Raw genomic sequence first — 20,448 nt, forward strand, 5'->3', positions numbered from 1 at the left:
AGCCCAATGGGGTTCTCAATCCTAGAACCTGATTATGACCTGAGCCGAAGACAGACAATTGATTGAGCCATCCAGGCACCCCTGGGAGAAAATTTTCTTCCTACTTCTGGCAGAGGAAGGGCAAAGGGAAGCATTTTAAAATACACCAGAGCACTATGTTCTTCTTAATAAGGCCAGCCCTCAGGAGAAATAAATTAACCAGATCCTAACCTGCTAGGGTATTAATGGAGCCTAACTCACCTCAGGGAAGGGAAATACTCAACTCTAAGCAACTCTAGCCATCCTGTCCCCACCTAAGGGGGAATGAAAGAAACTGAGAAATACTTGTGAAGTTCAAGTCTAGAGGCACAGAATCACTTAAAGACTGAAGCCTAATTATAGGACTCCAAAACCCTTTCCTCTTGCCACACCTCACCACTGTGTTACTCAAGGCCTATTGAGTGTATTTCCTTTTATCTGGTACATCATGTCCAGCTATTAAGAAAAAAATTACAAGGCTTACTAAAAGGCAAATAAAAAACAAATTGAAGAGAAAGAGCAAGCATCAGAAGCAGACATGGCAGGGCAGTAGAAATTATCAGACTGGAAATTTAAAATAACTATGATTAATATGCTAAAGACTCTAATAGATTACATAGATAACATGCAAGAATAAACGGACAATGTAAGCAGAAAGATGGGATTCTTAAGAAAGAATCAAAAATTGAGAAAATTTGTTGCCAGTATATTTGCCTTACAGGAATTGTTAAAAGAAGTTCTTAAAAGGGAAGGAAAATAATATAGGTTAGAAATTCAGATCTATAAAAAGAAAGGAAGAGCACTGAAGAAACAATAAGATAAAACAAAAACTTTTATTTTTCTATTCTTGATTCATTTAATACAAGTTTACTTAAAATAATAATAGCATCAATGCATTTAATTATGTTTATGAGTCATACATATTATAAGTTTATGTGTTCTTATATGTAAAAAATAAAGCAATGATGCAAGAGACAGAAGAATTATTTTGTTATTATAAGGTACTCATACTACCCATAAAGAGGTATAATGTTATTTGAAAGTGGGCTTTGATTGGTTGTAAAATGTATACTTGAAACTGTAGAGCAACCACCAAATAAAGTTGTTTTTTTTTTTTTAAGTATAACTGATAGGCTGAGAGATGAGAGAAAATGGAATGATATTAACAATTGAATGTTCCATTAAAATCACAAAAACAGAATAGGAGTGAAAGTCAGAAACAAGAACAAAGAATAAAAGAAACAAATAGAAAGCAGTAGCAAATATGGTCTATATTAATCCAATTATATCAACAATCACTTTGAATATGAATGGCCTATATGAACCAATTAGGGGCAGCCTGGGTGGCTCAGCAGTTTAGCGCCACCTTTGGCCCAGGTCATGGTCCTGAAGACCTGGGATCAAGTCCCATGTCAGGCACCCTGCATGGAGCCTGCTTCTCCCTCTGCCTGTGTCTCTACCTCTCTTTCTCTCTGTGTGTGTCTCTCATGAATAAATAAATGAAATTTAAAATAAATAAATAAATGAACCAATTAAAAAATTGTCAGAGTGTATTAAAAAATAAGACCCAACTGTATGTTATCTGTAAGAAATCTACTTTTAATATAAAGATACATAAAGATTAAAAGTAAATGGATAGAGAAAAATATACCGTGTTAAACTAACCAAAAGAAAGCAGGAGTAGCTATATCAATTTCAGCCAGAGCATGTATCAAAGCAAGGAAAGATATCTGGGATAAAGAAGGGCATTATATAATGATAAAAAAGGTCAGTTCTCCAAGAAGACATGATAATACTTCATGTGTACATGCCTAATAACAGAGCATCAAACTATGTGAGGCAAAAAAACCTGATAGAATTGCAGGGAAAAGTAGATGAATCCACTGTCACAGTTGGGAGATTTCAACATCCCTCTCAGAAATGGGACAGATCAAGCAGGCTGAACATCAATAAGGACATAAGTGAACTCAATAACACTGTTGATCAACTATTTATAATTCACATCTATAGATTACTTCATCTAACAATAGTAGAATGCACACTCTTCCCATACTCACATGGAAGGTTCACCCAGATAAATCACAGTCTGGGCCATAAAACAAACCTTAACAGATTTAAAAGAATAGAAGTCATACAACATCTTCTCTCAGACTATAGTGGAATTAAACTAGACATCAGTAACAGAAATAGAACTGAAAAATTCCATAATACACGGGGATCAAATAACACAGTTCTAAATAACACAGGTCAAAGAAGTTATCTGAAGCAAAATTTTAAAACATTTTGAACTTAATTAAAATAAAAATACAATTTATCAAAAATCGTGGGATGGAGCAAAAGAAATGCTGAGGGATTTATAATGCTGAATGCATACATTAGAAAAGAAAAAACGTCTAAAATCAATCACCTAAGTTTCCACCCTAGGAAACTAGAAAAAGAAGAGCAAATTAAATCCAAAGTAGAAAAGAAGAAATAAGACTTAAAACAGAAATCAATGAAATTTAAAATAAGAAATCAAGAGAGGAAAATCAATGAAACTAAAAGTTAGTTCTTTGAAAGGACTGATAAATTCAAGAAGCCTCTAGCCAGGCTAAGAAAAAAAAGAGAGAGGAAATTAAAGAGGGACTGTCACTATAGATCCAATGAGAAATTAAAACTATACTAAAGGAATTCTATGAACTTTATATTCACAAATTCAATGACCTAGGTAAAGAGGACCAATTCCCTGAACCAGAGAATCTGCCAAAATTCATACAAGAAGAAATCAAATTTCAGTTTTGAAAGATGAAAAAAGTCCAGGTTTACTGCACAACAATGTGAGTATACTTAACACTCCTGAAATGTACACTTAAAAATGTTCTTTTAAGACAATTTTGTTATGTTTGTTACCACAATTAAAAATCCAAATTAAAAACACTTCACACAGCCTGAGAAAGTCTATTTTCTCTAGTTGTTCTGGTTATTTTAGCAACCCTTGTCCACTGCAGGAAAATAATTCCATAATTATAAAACATGTTTTTTCAGGTACATATGATAGTATACGGTTAAAGGCAAATACTTTTAGACTTTCTTTTACCTTAAATGACAATGCCTTGGGTGGTTCTTAATTTCAACTCAGGTCATGATCTCAGAGTTGTGAGACTGAGCCCCAAGTCAGGCTCCATACTGGGCACAGAGCCTGCTGAAGAGTCTCTCTCTCCCTCTGCCTCTTCCCATCTCCTCCCTCTCTCTTTCCCTTTCTTGAAAAAAAAAAAAAAAGAGAGAGAGAGAGAGAGAGAAATACTGCTCTAATTCTTTATGGACTCAAAAGTACTCAATATAGCAAAAAAGACACTAATTGAGCCTTTCCTTATTTATACCACCTAGAACTGATATCTCTACCTCTAGAGAAAGAAAGCTGCTGCTTGTCTCTAATGACATCATTTCATATATAGCATCAATCTTTGTTAGAAAAATAGTATGGCTAAGATCAGTTATCATTTGTTATATCTACTAATGAGAAAGGCTTACCAAGTTTATTAACAGCACATTAGAGGGTACAGATATCACAAAGATAATATATAAGAGGTTTCTCTAAGTCATGTGAAAAAACTGGGGGAAAATGTTTATTGATAAATCTTAAATACCAAGTACTACAAACAAAGCAAGGAAAATCAATATGGATTTGAAGAATATGCCTCCTTTGAACAGAATTTTACAGTTAAAACAAGACAAAAATTAAAAAATGACCCCTACATCCTGACTAGCAGTGGATAGGAATTGGGCACCTGGCCAATGTTTCATTCTGGATGAAGCAAATACGCTGATAAGGAAAAATGTTAAGAATACTTATAAAGCGTGATAAAAATGCTTCTGAATGGTGAGAACAATGGTCATACAAGCCTTCACTTTTCAGCAAACGTAACTATTCATATATTTTCAAAAAAACTTTTAACTTCAGAAAAATTAACAGAGTTTATTACACCTTAGTTAAAAACCACAATAGAATCATCAGTCTTTGCAAATGTTTTACATTCCCTAAAAAAGTTACACAAGTTATTATGTGCCTAAGCCTAATGTTAGATTATATGACATTGTGGAACTCTTCTTAATCTTCACATATTTATTTTCTTTTTTTTTTTTTTTTTTTTTTAATTTTTTATTTATTTATGATAGTCACACAGAGAGAGAGAGAGAGGCAGAGACACAGGCAGAGGGAGAAGCAGGCTCCATGCACCGGGAGCCCGACGTGGGATTCGATCCCGGGTCTCCAGGATCGCGCCCTGGGCCAAAGGCAGGCGCCAAACCGCTGCGCCACCCAGGGATCCCTTTATTTTCATTTATTGCTTTAGAAAACTAAGATAGCACATTTTGGGTAGGAAATATTCTGGATAAAAGAAAAATATATTTTTGTAAGTTTTTTTTAATTTTTTAAAATTACCTATTTAATAATTCTTACATACTATCTTTCTGTTCTCTTCCAAAACAGAAGTCAGCAGACTTAAGAGCAAACAGCTCTTACAGAATCACCCTGAATTATGCAGTACACAATGACTCTCTAATCCTGAGCAAAGCCTATTTCTCAGCCATATTTATATAAGGCTTTTGGTCAAATGCTTAAAAAGTCATTGAGTAGTTGTTTCCATTTCCTGATCAAGCAGAAAAATTTTTTCAAAACTAAGGTAGAACCTGGTAGGGAAAGCATACACTGACTTGTATTTCTTAGCCTTGGAATAACTTCTTCATTCAGTACTCAATTGTCTCATGACCTTCTAAAAATTAATTTTCTTGTCTTGATTAAGAGGCATTTCAAGGGTGTCTGGGTGGCTCAATGGGTTAAGTGCCTCCTTCAGCTCAGGTCATGATCTCAGGGTCCTGGGATGGAGCCCAATATCCACCTCTCTGCTCAGTGGGGAGCCTACTTCTCCTTCTGCTTCTGCCCCCTTGTGCTCTCTTTCAAATAAATAAATAAATAAAATCTTAAAAAAAAAAAAAAAGAAAGAAAGAAACATTTCATTCCACCTCCCTGCAAGATTAATTGTGGACAAAAACATATTCCTGAATGCCAGTACATGAAACAACAAAATATTTAAATGCAGCTTGCACACCAGCAGAGGCAATTGGTAAGAAATGAGCAGTTACTTAATCTTTATTTGTTCATTTATTCATTTACTCAACATGTATTTATCAAGTTCCCTGTCCTAAAGCATTTAAGCAAACAAGTTTTATTTGTGCTGCCTAGAATTGGATCTTCCCTACCTGGAAGCAAGGGTTGTCCTTCATTTAAAACAGGAAATTCTCGACAGATTTCTCCATCCTCTTGATCTTTTGCCAACCATCGTTGAACAGGTATATAAAACTTGCTTCGAGAATTCATGTTCCACAATTGTATCTATATAGCAACAGTATTTATTGTAAAAAATATAAGAATACTTCATCAAAGAATCAAGTAAGTTTTCATCCAAGCCTGACACTTAGCTCATAGAAGATCACATTACTTCTTTTTATTGTCAAAAAAGTTGTTGAATACTTGAAAGAAAAGGGCTAATTTCTTCTTTTATTGCCATCTCAAGTACAACGGCTTTTCTTTTCCTTATTTTGAAATTTTTCAAATTTCTCTATATTGAAATGCTAAGAATACCAATTTCCCCCCAAATTTTCTAAGGGTTTATATTTTTCTATTTAGAAAGAGATTTATAATTTTTCAAAAATCCATTATTTTCCTGTTCCAATCCCTTAGTAAATATATTTCTTATTTCAAAATGATTTTATAAAATGTTAGCCTAGATCTCATGCACTACAGATTCAATCTGATATAGTTTCCTCTGTGAGTCCTCAGCAATGAATGAAATTTAAGCAATAATTCTTTATTTGGGTACCTATTATGCCATATTATATCTATTCCACATATCCTGGAGTTAAACAAAGAGTTAATAAATTCTGTTAGGATCAGATGAATATCAAAAATCATCAGAAAGGGGCAGCCCGGGTTGCTCAGCGGTTTAGCACCTGCCTGCGGCCCAGGGCATGATCCTGGAGACTGGGATCGAGTCCCACGTTGGGCTCCCTGCATGGAGCCTGCCTCCTCCTCTGCCTGTGTCTCTGCCTCTCTCTCTCTCTCTCTCTCTCTCTCTCCGTGTGTGTGTGTATGTCTCTCATGAATAAATAAATAAAATCTTTTTTAAAAAATCAGAAAGTAGAAACTATGATTCCTGATTCTAAAACCTAGTCTTTCATGAGTAGGGTACTATTAGGGTACTATTATTGTTTTAAAAGCTTCAGTGAGTGTTATTTTATCTGTTAAATTAATTGTATAGTCTTCAAAATACCTTAATCAGAGATTTTCTATTTTAATGTGTTTAAAAAATGAGATTGTTACAAAGATAGAATTTTGATCCCTAAACTTACTAATTCTGTGGATCTTGGTAAGGCCCAGAAATTTGCATTCATAAATTCATATAACATGTGATTTTGGTACAATCATACATTTAGGAAGGCTTCCTGAGAACCACACAGAATTATCACTGGTTTGCAAGGCTGCTGGCATCGCTATTTGATTTGGTTATTTTTTTTTTTTTTTTATTTATGATAGTCACAGAGAGAGAGAGAGAGAGAGAGAGAGAGAGGCAGAGACATAGGCAGAGGGAGAAGCAGGCTCCATGCACCGGGAGCCCGACGTGGGATTCGATCCCGGGTCTCCAGGATCGCGCCCTGGGCCAAAGGCAGGCGCCAAACCGCTGCGCCACCCAGGGATCCCCTGATTTGGTTATTTTAAATAAAGCCTAAGGCAAATTACTTGAGAAATACAAAATAAACCACCATTTGAAATTTTTTATTTTGCAATATCCTTAACTAAACTTGAAAGAAATCAAGATTCAAGTCCTAAAGGTAATGTGATTATTTTATGGACTGTGGAAATGTTCTATCATTTTTCCTGTAGTGGACTAGATGTTTTAATTCAAATCACTTCAAGTTATAGGCACAAGTTGGCTTTTTTTTTTATTTTAAATTTCAAACTTCTAAACTATACTATAAGAATTGAACAGAAAATACCCAGCCCATTATCTAGCAACTGAATTTGGCAAAATTAGTAAATTATGTAAGTGCTTTATCTACCCAGAATAAAACTTTGAATCAACAACATCTCTCTTCTTCACTGGTACTCAAAAGACAGGGGAATTAAAACTCAGGCAAACAAGTTGCCATGCAGTAAGAATAACTGTCATAGAAAGACAACCGGAATGTTCAGCCTGATTTTCTTATCTTTCCTCTGCAATATTATAAAATCCTTTCAGATCACTTAACCACTGTTTCAACATCCCAGCTGAATATATATATATATATATATATATATATATATATATATATATAATGAATATAGTATTGCTTATTGGTTATCAATCAAATGAGATGGCAGGAGGATTAATGATAATCTTCATAAATTAGCTTAGCTTACTAAGAGAAAAAAGAGATGTTTTTATTATATATGATCACTTAAGTATCAATATGAATATCATACTTCAAAAACTCTATATAACATAAAAGAAAATTATTTCATATAGAAGCCAGGCACTAATTTTGAATTTGAAGTCTAACTTCTACATTCATATTTTCATAAAGTGAGTTTCATTTTTTCATTTTCCTTCAGGATTTTTTGTGACTTTAATGCAAAGAAAATGGCATTATCAATAATTATATATATCTGCTTATAGAACAAAAGTATTTAAGGGATTTCTCATTTTCCACAAATTTTTCATTAATTTTCTCACATGTTACAAAATTGTAGAACAAGCCTGCCAAGAATATCAGGAGTTTGACTGGATGTTCTCTGCATTTTGAGAACTTGCTTACCTAAATTCATTTATTTTGCAATGACAAAAGATGGAAATACAACATATACAAAAATAGATAACAAGATTTTTGATTTTCAATGTTGAAGATCTCCATTTGTTGGCAATTATGGTAATAAGTATAACTTTTAATTCTGAATAATCTAGAAAATCTAAGCCTTTTTTGCTACTAAAAGTATGCAGGTGGCATGATTTGCTTAGCATGAATGGACCAAATTTGAGAGTCTATCATGTTATTATTTTACCAATACAAAGGGTCTACTTTTACAACCCTTCCAAAAACAGATAACATTCATCTAGTCACCTTTTCATCAATACTGCAACCATATCAAGAAGCAACATAATTGTCAAAACACTAAGCTGTACACCTGAAACTAATGTAACACTGTGTTTCAACTGTACTTCAATAAAAATAATGATAAAATAATGGTTAATATTAAAATAAAAAGAAGTAATGAGAGTTTATCCAGGGTCCCAAGTACTTCCTTTTCTTTGCAAAAAGTATTATTTAGTTGAGGTGCTTTCTTCAATAAATTAGGAACAAATTATTAATAAGAGTACATGATACTTTGTTTTGTGAAATATACTAAAAAGAGCAAGGTTTAACTCCAGCAATTCACAATACATGTGAAATGCCTCTTTGAGGTTTGATTCCTGAACAGAATTTGCAGTGGGTTTTGCAAAGGATGGGAGTGTTGATATGTCTTTACCTCTTTACAATGCCAGGAAGGGGAGGGGCCAGAGTTAGTATGACCAATACGAATCTTAAAGAGTGCTCCAATATCTCCAACCATGATCTAGAAAAGAACCAAGAAAATGTCTTTCCTTGTAATTCCATAAAATCCATTTTTAAAAAGCTCATATTAGGACATTTTATATCAACATGGGGGCTAATCCTTCAAGAAATATAATAATTATAAACATGCATATACCTCATGACAAAGTACTGAAACATATGAAACAAAAATTCGCAAAATTGAATAGAGAAATAGTCTATAATAAGAGTTGGAAATTTCAATTTCAATACGCCACTCTGAATGACATGTAGAATAACTAGACAGAAGATCAATAAGGAAATTAAGGACTTGAACAGTATTATAGACCAACTAGATCTAACAGATATTTATAGAACATTACACTCAACAACAGTAGAATATTATTCTCTCAAGAGTGCATGGAACATTCTACAGGGCAGACTGTATGTTATACCACAAAAAAAGTTCTGAAAATTAAATAAGACTGAAATCATACAGAATAGTTTCAACTACAATGGAATAAAACTAGCAATCACTACAAGAAGGAAAAATAGAAAATCCACAACTATGTGTAACTTAAGCAACATACTCTTAAGCAACCAATGAGTCAAAGAAATTTCAAGAGAAATTAAAAAATAACTTGAGATGAATAAAAAAATATGGGGAAGAAAGTGAAAGCAGAGCTCAGAGGGAAATTTTAGCTATAATTCCTTAAAGCTTGTACTTAAAGAAGGAAATCATTTCAGATGGGTGCCCATCAGCTAAATTGGCAAGCTTACTGTGAGGAAAAAACTTCTTTGGAGATTTTAATCTAATAAATCCAGAGACACTAAGCAAAAAGAAGGAAAAGAAGGGAGGGTAGGGAAGGAGAAGGAGAGAGAAGAAAAGGGAGAGAGGGAAGGAAAAAGGAGATGGGAAGAGAAAACAGATGGGGAGAGGAGAAAGAAGAAGAAGATCTCAAATAAAATAATATAGCTGTACAACATAAGGAAGGAAAAGAAAAAGAAGAACAAACTAAATACAAAGCTAACAGAAGAAAGGAAATAATACATATTAGAATGGAGATAAAATAGAAAATAAAATCAATGAAACCAAAAGCTGATTCTTCAAAAACAACACCAAAACTGAATAACATTTAGCTATCCTAAAGAAAAAAGAATACTCAAATTGCTAAAATCAGAAATGAAAAGAGACATTACCACTAACCTTACAGAAGAAAAAAGGATTATAGAAAAAAAAGCCATGAATAATTGTAGGGCAAAAAATTAGATAACCTGTATGAAATGGACGACTCTTAGAAACAGACAACTTATCAAACTGACTGGGAAAAACAAATTCTGAATAGGCCTATAAAAAGTAAAGAGATTGAAGAAGTAATAAAAAATCTCCCAATTATTTTTTTAATTGGCCTTTTTTTAGGCCTTAAGAATAGATGTTTCACAAAAAAAAAAAAGGAATAGATGTTTCACTGGTAAATTCTATCAAATACTTTTTCATCATTAATATACAATGCTCTTTTTTATTAAGGTATAATTGAAATATAACATTATATTAGATTCAAGTATATGATGTGGTATTTGTGTAGCCTATGAAACAGTCACCACAATAAGTCTAGTTATCATCTGTCACCATGCAGTTTTGAAATGTTTTTCCTGTGATGGGAACTTTTAAGATTTACTCTCTTAGCAACTTTCAAATGTGCCATACAACATTACCGACTACAATAATGCCATAATATTACATCTCTGTTATTTATTACTGGAAGTTTCTATATCTTCACCCATTTTGCCTGAACCTCAACCCCCGCCCCTCTGGCAACTACCAATCTGTTCTGGGTATCTATTAATTTTGCTTTGTTTCCTTATGTATTTTTTTAGATCCTGCTTATAAGTGAAATCAAGTGGTATTTGTCTTTCTCTGACTTTTCATCATTTAGAATAATAGTCTTAAGGTACACTTATGTGGCCACAAGTAGCAAGATCTCATTCTTTTTCATGACTGAGTAGTTTCTATTGTATATTTATACCACATCTTTATACATTAATTCATTAATGGACACTTAGATTATTTCCATATCTTGGCTATTGTAAGTAATGCTGCAATGAACATTGGAGCACATATATCTTTTTGAAATAGTATTTTCACTTTCTTTAGATAAGTACCCAGAAATGGAATTGCTGGATCATATTGTATTTCTGTTTTTAATTTTTTGAGATTGTACCAATTTACATTACCACCAACAGTGCACAAGGTTGTCTTTGCTTCCACTTCCTTGCCAACACTTATTATTTCTTATCTTTTTGATAATAGCTATTCTAAGAGGTGGGAGGTGATATCTCATGGTTTTGATTTGCATTTCCCTCATGATTAGTGATGTTAAGCATCTTTACATGGGCGTATTGGATATCTATATATCTTCTTTGGGAAAATGTGTATTCAGATCCTCTACCCATTTTTAACCAGATTATTTCTCTTTTTGATATTGAGTTGAATGAGTTCATTATATATATATATATATATATATATATATTATATATTATATATTTTGGATATTAACACTTTCTTAGATATATGACATATATGGAAATATCTTCTCCTATCCAGTAGGTTGCCTTTTCATTTTATTGATGATATCCTTCATTGTACAGAAGATTTTAGCTTGACATACTACCACTTTTTTTTACTTTTGCCCTTGCCTTAGGTGTCAGATTCAAAAAAACCATCACCAAGACTAATGTCCTAGTACTTGGTTGTCTCTTGGACCTTTGTGACTGTGTAAGCAGCTTGACTTATTCTTTACAGGTCCCAATTGAGGACATTGTCCGAAGACCTGAAAGTGCTCCAAAGGGAGGGATCTTAATCAGCACCTACTTTCAGACTGATTGGAAACCGGACCCTCAAGGAGAAGCCTTTAAAGTATGTAAATAGAGATGAAATCAAGATAGCAGAGTAGGAAGATACTGAGCTCACCTCCCTGGTCACACCAAAACAACTCTCTCTCTCTCACACTCTGAGATGAGCTGAAGACTAGGATAATAGCTCTCCCACAACCAAATACATAAAGAAAAAGCCACATCATGATGTATAGAAGTGGCAGAGACACAGTCTAGTCAACTCACATCCCCACTGGGGACCCACATATGGGAGGGATACTACCAATATGGAAGTCATCCCTGAGGAATGAGAAGATAAAGCCCCATATCAGGCACTGCTGCCCTCAAGACCAGGAAAACAAGACCCTGTAGTATTCAGTTTTGAAAATCAATAGGGCTTAACTCAGAAGAAGCTAGAGGGCTATAGGAAACCAATACTCTGCTCTTAAAATTCTTTTTTTTTATTAAAGATTTTATTTATTTATTCATGAGAGACAGAGAGAGAGAGAGAGAGAGAGAGAGGGAGAGACACAGGCAGAGAAAGAAGCAGGCTCCATGCAGGGAGCCCGATGTGGGACTCGATCCCAGGTCTCCAGGATCACACCCTGGGCTGAAGGCCATGTTAAACTGCTGAGCCACCCAGGCTGCCCTGCTCTTAAAATTCTGATGCATAATCTCACTTGCTCCAAGATCCAGCACAAAGCCAGAAGTTTGAAAAGCACCTGGGCCATAAGTAAAAGATATTTATTGACTAATTTTAGGGCCTGTATCACAGAGGTAGGGATCTGTAGGAATATTCTCCGGCAATAGCAGCACTGATTGGTGCTATTTCTTTTTATATTTCTTCTACCTAGTATCTTCATACCTGAAGGGCACTATTTCTGACACTCTCCATCTACGTTTATAGCACTTCTTGCCCTCCCTGGCATTCTCCTACAGATCCACCCAACTCAAAATGTAAACCTTAGCAGACATCCCTCCAAGGGGGCTTCTTCCCCAGCACACCTGACAGGTAGCCTCAGCTAGGATCAGAATACCCACAAAGAGGACCTCACTTATCAGCATGCCCACAGCAGATGTTGCCAGGCCTCTCAGCCACCCATGCCAAAGGCCAGACACCAGTATGTCCACAGGAGTCATGTCCCAACCATTTAGAAGGGTACTCATAGTACATGCAGGAGATACCCCTGGAGAACCTACTTCTGGTGACCAGGGAGTATTCCACTTCTCAGCCCCACAGGACACCTCCTATATAAGGCTGCTCCTTCAAGGCCAGGAGACAAAGCTGATCTACCTAATATATAGAAAACCAGACACAGGCAAAATGAGGAGACAGAGGAATATGTTACAAAAGAAATAAGATAAAACCTCGGAAAAGGAGCTAAACAAAATGGAGATAAGCAATCTACTGGATAAAGAGTTCTATGTAATGGTGATAAAGATGCTCACTGAACTGAGGAGAAAAATGGGTGAACACAGTGAAAATTTCAATATGACAGAAAATATAGAAAGGAACCAATCAGAGCTAAAGAATACGATTACTGAATTGAAAAATGCACTAGAGGAAATCAAAAGCAGATTGATGATGCAGAAGAACAAATCAGTGATCTGAAAGACAGGGTAGTAGAAATCACTCAGACTAAATAATAAAGAAAAGAATTTTTAAAAGATGAAGATAAAAAAATAAAAATAAAAATAAAAGATGAAGATATTTTAAGGGACCTTGGAGAAAACATCAAGTATACTAACATTTAGAATACAGATGTCTCAGAAAGAGAGAGAAAGATGGGCAAAAGACTTATTTGAAGAAATAACAGCTGAAACTTTCCTAATCTGAGGAAGGAAACAGACACACCAAGATCCAGGAAATACAGGGAGCCCCAAGATGAACCCAAAGAGGTCCATAACAAGATGCATAATACTTAAAATGTCAAAAATTAAAGATAGAGAATCTTAAAAGCAGCAAGAGAAAAGAAACACTAGTTACATAATAAGGAAACCTCCATAAGACTATAAGCTGAATTTTTACCAGAAACATTCTAGACAAGAAGAGAATGGATTGATATATTCAAAGTGCTGAAAAGAAAAACCCTACACTCAAGAATACTCTACCTGGCAAGGTTATCATTCAGAATTGAAAGAGAGATAGAAGTTTCTCAGATAAACAAAAGGTAAGGGAGTTCTTTACCACTAAACCAGTCTTGTCAGATTTAAAGGGATCTCTAAGCAGAAAAGAAAAGCAAACATATGGTAAAGGTACTAGATCAAGCACTTATAAAGCCATTATAAAGGTTAAAAGACAAAAGTAGTAAAAATCAATTATATATATCCACAGCTATAATCTATAATAACTAGTGAGGGAGCAGGGAGAATGTAGTGCTTTAAGAAAATGTTTGAACTTATATGAATACAACTTAAAATAGACTACTATATACCTAGAATGCTACATATAAACTTCATGGTAACTACAAACCAAAAACCCATTAATAGACACACAAAAGATAAATAGAAAGGAATCTAAATACAGCACTAAAGAAACCATCATATCACAAAGAAAAGAGAGAAAGAAAAGAAGAAAGGAACAGAGAAGAATTACAAAACAACCAGAAAACAATAGGCAAAATTACAGTAAGTACACACCTATCGGTAATTACTTTAAATGTAAGTAGACTTAATGTTCCAATCAACAGACCCTGTTGTTGGGTAACCAACAACATTTTTTCCAAACTTGAATAATACTTAAATTTGTATGGAACCACAAAAGACCATAAATATCCAAAGCAATCTTGAGAAAGAGAACAAAGCTGGAGGTATCTCAATCCCAGATTTAATATTAAATCGTTTATTGATTACACATGATAATGGACGATACACAAGCTTTAATCCCATCTATAATTTTATCTGATACCATAATTCAATTTAGATATATTGCATAGGATGTGCCAACAATCATAATAACCAAATAAACTCCAGGACTTTGCTTGGGTGACCTTTTTAACAGTGAACTCCAGGTCACAACACATTAACTGTCAGTTCAACCATACCAAGGTTTGTGGAGACAATGGCTTCTGTGCCCAAGCAGGTTGCAAATAAATTTCGAATGGAACCTGGCATCACCCTGAAGGAATTCTAACTTCACACTGTTGGGGTAGTTTACCAAGATGGCTTCAGAGTAGACTAACTTTACACAGCACATTTAAAAAAAGACACATTTATTCAGCGTCATGATCAGACATTTAGCAATCAACAGCATGGGTGCAAGAAAAAATCTCCATTAAAACCCTTTGTTGGAATGCTTTACACTTTCCACAGAACAGAAACTAAAATAACCTGTTATACAATTAGTCACAAATACAGTCCTCGAGTTTTTTGCCCATACACATGAGTATTGTCTAAAACATGTCTTCTTTGTAGCAGCTAGGTCCTGCCACCACTGTGCTTGGCTGAGTTCACAAATCTGTTGTAACCTGTAGCTTCCCTGTCACTTCTCTGGCTCTCCTCTCCTGCTAAGTTTTGTTTCCTGGCAGTAATTAAAACCTTCTGCCACTGCCATAGCTGCTGCTGCTGCTGGAACCGCCATAGCCACCTTGGTTTCGTGGTTTGGCAAAGTATTGGCCTCCACCACCATAGGGGCCAGAGCTTCTTCCTCCAAAATTTCCTCCTTTCATGGGTCCAAAATTTGAGGACTGATTGTTGTAATTGCCAAAATCGTTATAGCTTCTGCCACCTCCAAAGTTGCTTCCATCATTACCAAATCCATTATAGCCATCCCCACTGCCACCATATCCACCACCACCTCGACTGCCACCAAAGCCACCTCGACCACTGAAGTTCCCTCCACGACCAAAGTTGTCATTCCCACCAAAACCACCTCCACGACCACCACCAAAGTTTCCAGAACTACTTGGGCCTCTTTGGCTGGATGAAGCTCTAGCCATCTCTTGCTCCGATAGGGCTTTCCTTACTTCACAGTTGTGGCCATTCACAGTATGGTATTTTTGAATGACAATCTTGTCTACAGAGCCATGGTCGTCAAAGGTCACAAAAGCAAAACCTCTCTTTTTGCCACTGCCTCAGTCAGTCATGGTCTCAATCACTTCAATTTTCCCATACTGTTCAAAATAATCCCTTAGATGATGTTCTTCAGTGTCTTCTTTAATGCCACCAACAAAAATCTTTTTCACAGTTAAGTGGGCACCGGGTCTTTGAGAATCTTCTCGGGAGACAGCTCTCTTTGGTTCCACGACTCTTCCATCCACTTTGTGCGGCCCAGCGTTCATGGCCGTGTCACCTCCTCCAGGTGGCGTATGTGTGGAACCCAAAGCCTCTGGAGTGCTTGGTGTTGGGGGTCTCTCAGCCCATAAGCTCCCCCATTGCTCAAAATGGCTCCTCAGACTCTCATCAGTTGTTTCGAAGCTCAAACCTCCAAGGATGAGCTTCCGCAGCTGCTCGGGCTCTTTGGGAGACTCTGACTTAGACATGACAGTGGTTGGTGGGAGGGGAGACTTTAATAATGCTTACTCGGTGGAGGCCAAGGGCAGAAAAAAGGCCCCAGATTCTTTTTTAAGATTTTATTTATTTATTCATGAGACACAGAGAGAGAGAGAGACACAGGCAGAGGAAGAAGCAGGCTCCACGCAGGGAGCCCAATGTGGGACTGGATACCAGGGCCCCAGGATCACGCCTTGGGCCGTGGCAGGTGCTATCCCGCTGAGCCACCCAGGGATCCCCTCAATCCTGGATTTTAAGGCAAACTACAAATCTACAGTAATCAAAACAGTGTGGTACTGGCACAAAAATAGACACGCAGATCAACAGAACAGGAAAGAGAGCCCAGAAAAAAATTGAGAATTTTACTTCAATTAATCTATGAAAAAGAAGGCAAGAATATGAGGAAAGACAGTCTCTTCAACAAATGGTATATGAAACTTGACCACTTTCTTTCACCATACACAGAAATGAACTCAAAATGGATTAGAAAGCTAAATGTGAGACCTAAAACCATAAAACTCCTCAAAGAAAATACAGGGAGTAATTCCTTTGACATCAGCCATAGGAAAATTTTTCTAGATATGTCTTCTCAGACAAGGGAAACAAATGCAAAAATAAAATATTGGAACTATACCATAATATAAAGCTTCTGCAGAGCAAAGAAAACTATCAACAAAACAAAAAGGCAGTCTCCTAAATGGGAGAAGATATTTACAAATAATGTAACCAATAATATGTTAATATTCAAAATATATAAAGAATATATACAACTCAACACCAAAAAAAATAACAATAATAATCTTGTTTAAAAATGGTCAGAAGACCTGAATAGATATTTTTCCAAAGAAGACATAATGATGACCAATATACAAATAACAAAATGCTCAACATCACTAATCATCAGGGAAATGCAAATTAAAATCACATTGAGAGAGATCCCTGGATGGCTCAGCACTTTAGCGCCTGCCTTCACGCCCAGGGCATGATCTTGGAGACCCAGGATCGAGTCCCACATCGGGCTCCCTGCATGGAGCCTGCCTCTCTCTCTGCCTATATCTCTGCCTATGTCTCTGCATCTCTCTCTGTGTGTCTCTCATGAATAAATTTAAAAAATATCTTTTAAAAATCACAATGAGATATCATTTTACACCTGTCAGAATGGCTAAAATCAACACAAATGACAAGTGTTGACAAGGATAAGAAGAAAAACTCTCAGGCACTGTTGATAATGTAAATTGGGGCAGTCATAATGGTAAACAATATGGAAGTTCCTCAAAAATTAAAAACAGAGGGGCTCCTGGGTGGCTCAGTCAGTTAAGTGTCTGCCTTTGAATAAGGTCTGCATCTCAGGGTCCTGGAATTGAGGACTACATCAGGATCTCTGTTCAGTTGGGAGTCTGCTTCTCCCACTCACTCTCCCTTTCATGCACACTCTCTCTCAAATAAATAAAATCATTTAAAAAATTAAAGATAAAATTATCATAAAATATAGCAATTCTACTACTGGGTATTTACCCAAAAAATGTCAAAACACTAATTTGAAAAGACATATACAAAAAAAAAAAAGGAAAAAAAAGGAAAAGATATATGCACCCCTACATTTACTGCAGCATCATTTACAATAGCCAAGACATGGAAGTTGCCCAAGTTTCCATTGATAGATGAATGGATAAAAAAGAGGTTGTACAGACGGAGGAGTAAAGGTGGCAGAGTAGGAGAAGGACCCTGAGTTTGGCTCACTGCTTCAGGAATCAACATCCAACTATTTTGAACAACTAGAAATAGGATCTGAGGATTAAGAAAACAACCTGTACAGTTGGAAGGAGAAAGCATGGCAGAGGTGAGGTTCAGAGCTGTAAATATGGGGAGAGGAAATCCATAGGCCACAAAGGGGAGAGAACCTTTTTCATGGAGCAAAGTCAGGGAGAGGGAGAGAACACAGCAGGTAGGGATCACACAATAAGCCTCAGTGAGGAGATCCCCCGGGTCACACTGGAAGAGAGCGCTCCCCTTCCCAGAGTACATTTGCAAGAACATATTTTGCCTCTCCATGGACAAAAAGCCAGCTGGGAGCCACTGAGCAGTGCTCAACAGCAGGGACAGAGGTGTGCACAGAAGGCAGATAACCTTGTAGCAGCTTTTCACTGTGAGCCACAATAGGCGTAAACCACCATGTGAAAGCCAAATGGCTGCTTTTCTGGGACAGAACTAAGTAGAAAACAGAGACACATGTGGATTGCAGATAAACTGGCCCCTGCTTTTAGCTGTCTGCCACAATAGATCTAAGCCTCTGTGATACTCCTTTTCTGGGCCAGACAGAGTCAGAGACTGAGTCGTGCACAGATGGCAGAACCTGGTTGCAGCTTTTTGCTATGCATCACAATAAATTCTAACCTTCTTGCATGTACTATGCAACTGCTTTTCTGGGACAGGCAGTGCTGGACACAGCATGAGGCTCTCCTCCAGGGAAGGGGAGTGAGTCTACATTTTGCCAGGCCCTTTAAAACTTGGGAGTTTTTAAGCCCAGCCACAGGTCAGAGATAATACAGAATATCTGTAGTGCCAGATGCTCCAATGGCTCAAGAACACACAGGGTGATGAAAGCCCAGGACACAGGAGACTTCACTTTTCTGAGTGGGCCTCCTGAACAGTGGTGACCAGGAGTTCCCCTAACCAGGAATAAGAGGGTAGGGTGACATCATATTCTTCCCTCCCCATTGTCCATCCCCCTACGCACCAAAACAGGACTTCAGAGAGAAATACAGTGCCTCCAGGGGAGGCTGCCCCCTACACCTGGCAGGAATATCATAACAAAGACAAATCAGTTTGTGAGCTAGCCTAGTAGGCCTCTCCCTCAGAAGACCAACACAGAACCTCCCTACATGTATTCAGTCTACTGGTTTTTTTTTTAAGATTTTATTTATTTACTCATGAGAGACACAGAGAGAGGCAGAGACACAGACAGGGAGCCTGTGCCTGGCAGGGAGCCCGATGCAGGACTCTATCCCCGGACTCTATCCCCGGACTTCTTTCTTTTTCACACCCTAAGCTGAAGGCTAACACTCAACCACTGAGCCACCCAGGTATCCCAAGTCTCCTGATTAAAGAGTACCCCCAAAACATCAGTTTCTGGTGGAAATAGGACCAGATTTGCTTCTTTTTTTCCTTTATTTTTTTAAATTTTTTATTTTTCTTTTTTTTAACTTTTTTATCCTTTATTTTATAAATACATATATATGTCTTAAGCTTATAATTTTTTTGTTAATTTGTTGGTTGCTTTTTTGGATCAGGCTTATTTCTTTTCTATTTTTTCTTCTTACTTTACTCTTTTTTCCTTCTTATTTTTGGAATTAGGCTTACAGTTTTTTGTTCATCTGTTTCTTTGCATTTTTGTTCTCTCTCCTTTTCTGTGGGCTGAATCAGACTTTTTATTTCTTTTCCAAGCTTAACTTAACAAACTATTCAAAGCACACTTAAAGGTTTAAACACTCCACCACTACAAGAAGGAATTCTTTAGAGGACTGACCAGTGGGAAAGATGAGCCAAAACCCAACAGCAGAGTGTACACAGCATAGACCAGAAACACTTCCTGAAGTTTTTTTGTTGTTCTTGTTGCAATTGTTACTTTTGCTGTTGTTGTTTTTTCTTTTTCTTTCTTCTTTTTTTTTCTGGACAAAATGACAAGACAGAGAAATTCACCCCAAAAGAAAGAACAAGAGGTAGTACCCACAGCCAAGAATTTAGTCAAAATGGATATAAATCAGATTTCTAGAATTTAAAACAACAATTATAAACATGCCACTGGGTTAAAAAAAAAAAAAAAAAACATAGAACACACTAGAGAATCCCTTACTTTAGAGATAAAAGAACTAAAATCCAGTCAGGCCAAAATTAAAAATGTTATAACTGAGATGCAGTCCCATGTGGAGGCCATAAAAATGAGGATGAATAAAGCAGAAGAGTGAATCAGTGATACAGAAGATAAAATTATGGTAAATAATGAAGCTGAAAAGAAGAGGGAAAGAAAACTATTAGATCATGAAGGCAGACTTAGGGAACTCAGCAGTACCATAAAGTAAAATAATATCCATTATTATTAGAGCCCCAGAAGAGAAAGCAGAAAAAGGGTGAGAAGGTTTAGTTGAACAAATCATAACTGAGAATTCCCTAATATAGGGAAAGAAATAGGCATTCAAATCCAAGAGGCACAGAGAACTTCCTCAAAATCAATCCAAAAAAAAAAGCACATATTATTGTGAAGCTTGCAAATTTCAAAGATCAGGAGAAAATCCTGAAAGCAGCTTGAGAAGATAGGTCCTTAACCTACAAGAGTAGACACATAAGGCTGACAGCAGACCTGTCCACAGAGACCTGGCAGGCCGGAAAGGACTGGCATGATATATTCAACATGCTAAATGAGAAAAATGTACAGTCAAGCATACTTTATCCAGCAAGGCTGTCATTCAGAATAGAAGGAGAGAT

The 20,448-nt window shown here is 36.3% G+C and overlaps 1 protein-coding gene and 1 pseudogene across 1 annotated transcript in view; both read right to left on the minus strand.

Moving 5' to 3' along the window:
- Positions 1-19,628, minus strand: part of LOC144300640 (uncharacterized) — a 114,427-nt gene extending 94,799 nt beyond the window's left edge. Inside the window, exons 1-3 of the mRNA XM_077876927.1 lie at positions 19,493-19,628; positions 8,558-8,644; positions 5,257-5,389 (exon numbers count right to left, since the gene is read on the minus strand). Coding sequence (XP_077733053.1) covers positions 5,257-5,389; positions 8,558-8,641 — 217 coding nt within the window. The 5' untranslated portion in view covers positions 8,642-8,644; positions 19,493-19,628. The remainder of the gene's footprint in view (positions 1-5,256; positions 5,390-8,557; positions 8,645-19,492) is intronic.
- LOC144300247 (heterogeneous nuclear ribonucleoprotein A1-like) lies at positions 14,302-15,990 on the minus strand (annotated as a pseudogene).
- Positions 19,629-20,448: the final 820 nt, after the last annotated feature.

Source organism: Canis aureus, chromosome 28 (genome assembly GCF_053574225.1).
Source record: "Canis aureus isolate CA01 chromosome 28, VMU_Caureus_v.1.0, whole genome shotgun sequence".
NCBI classification, from domain to species: Eukaryota; Metazoa; Chordata; class Mammalia; order Carnivora; family Canidae; genus Canis; species Canis aureus.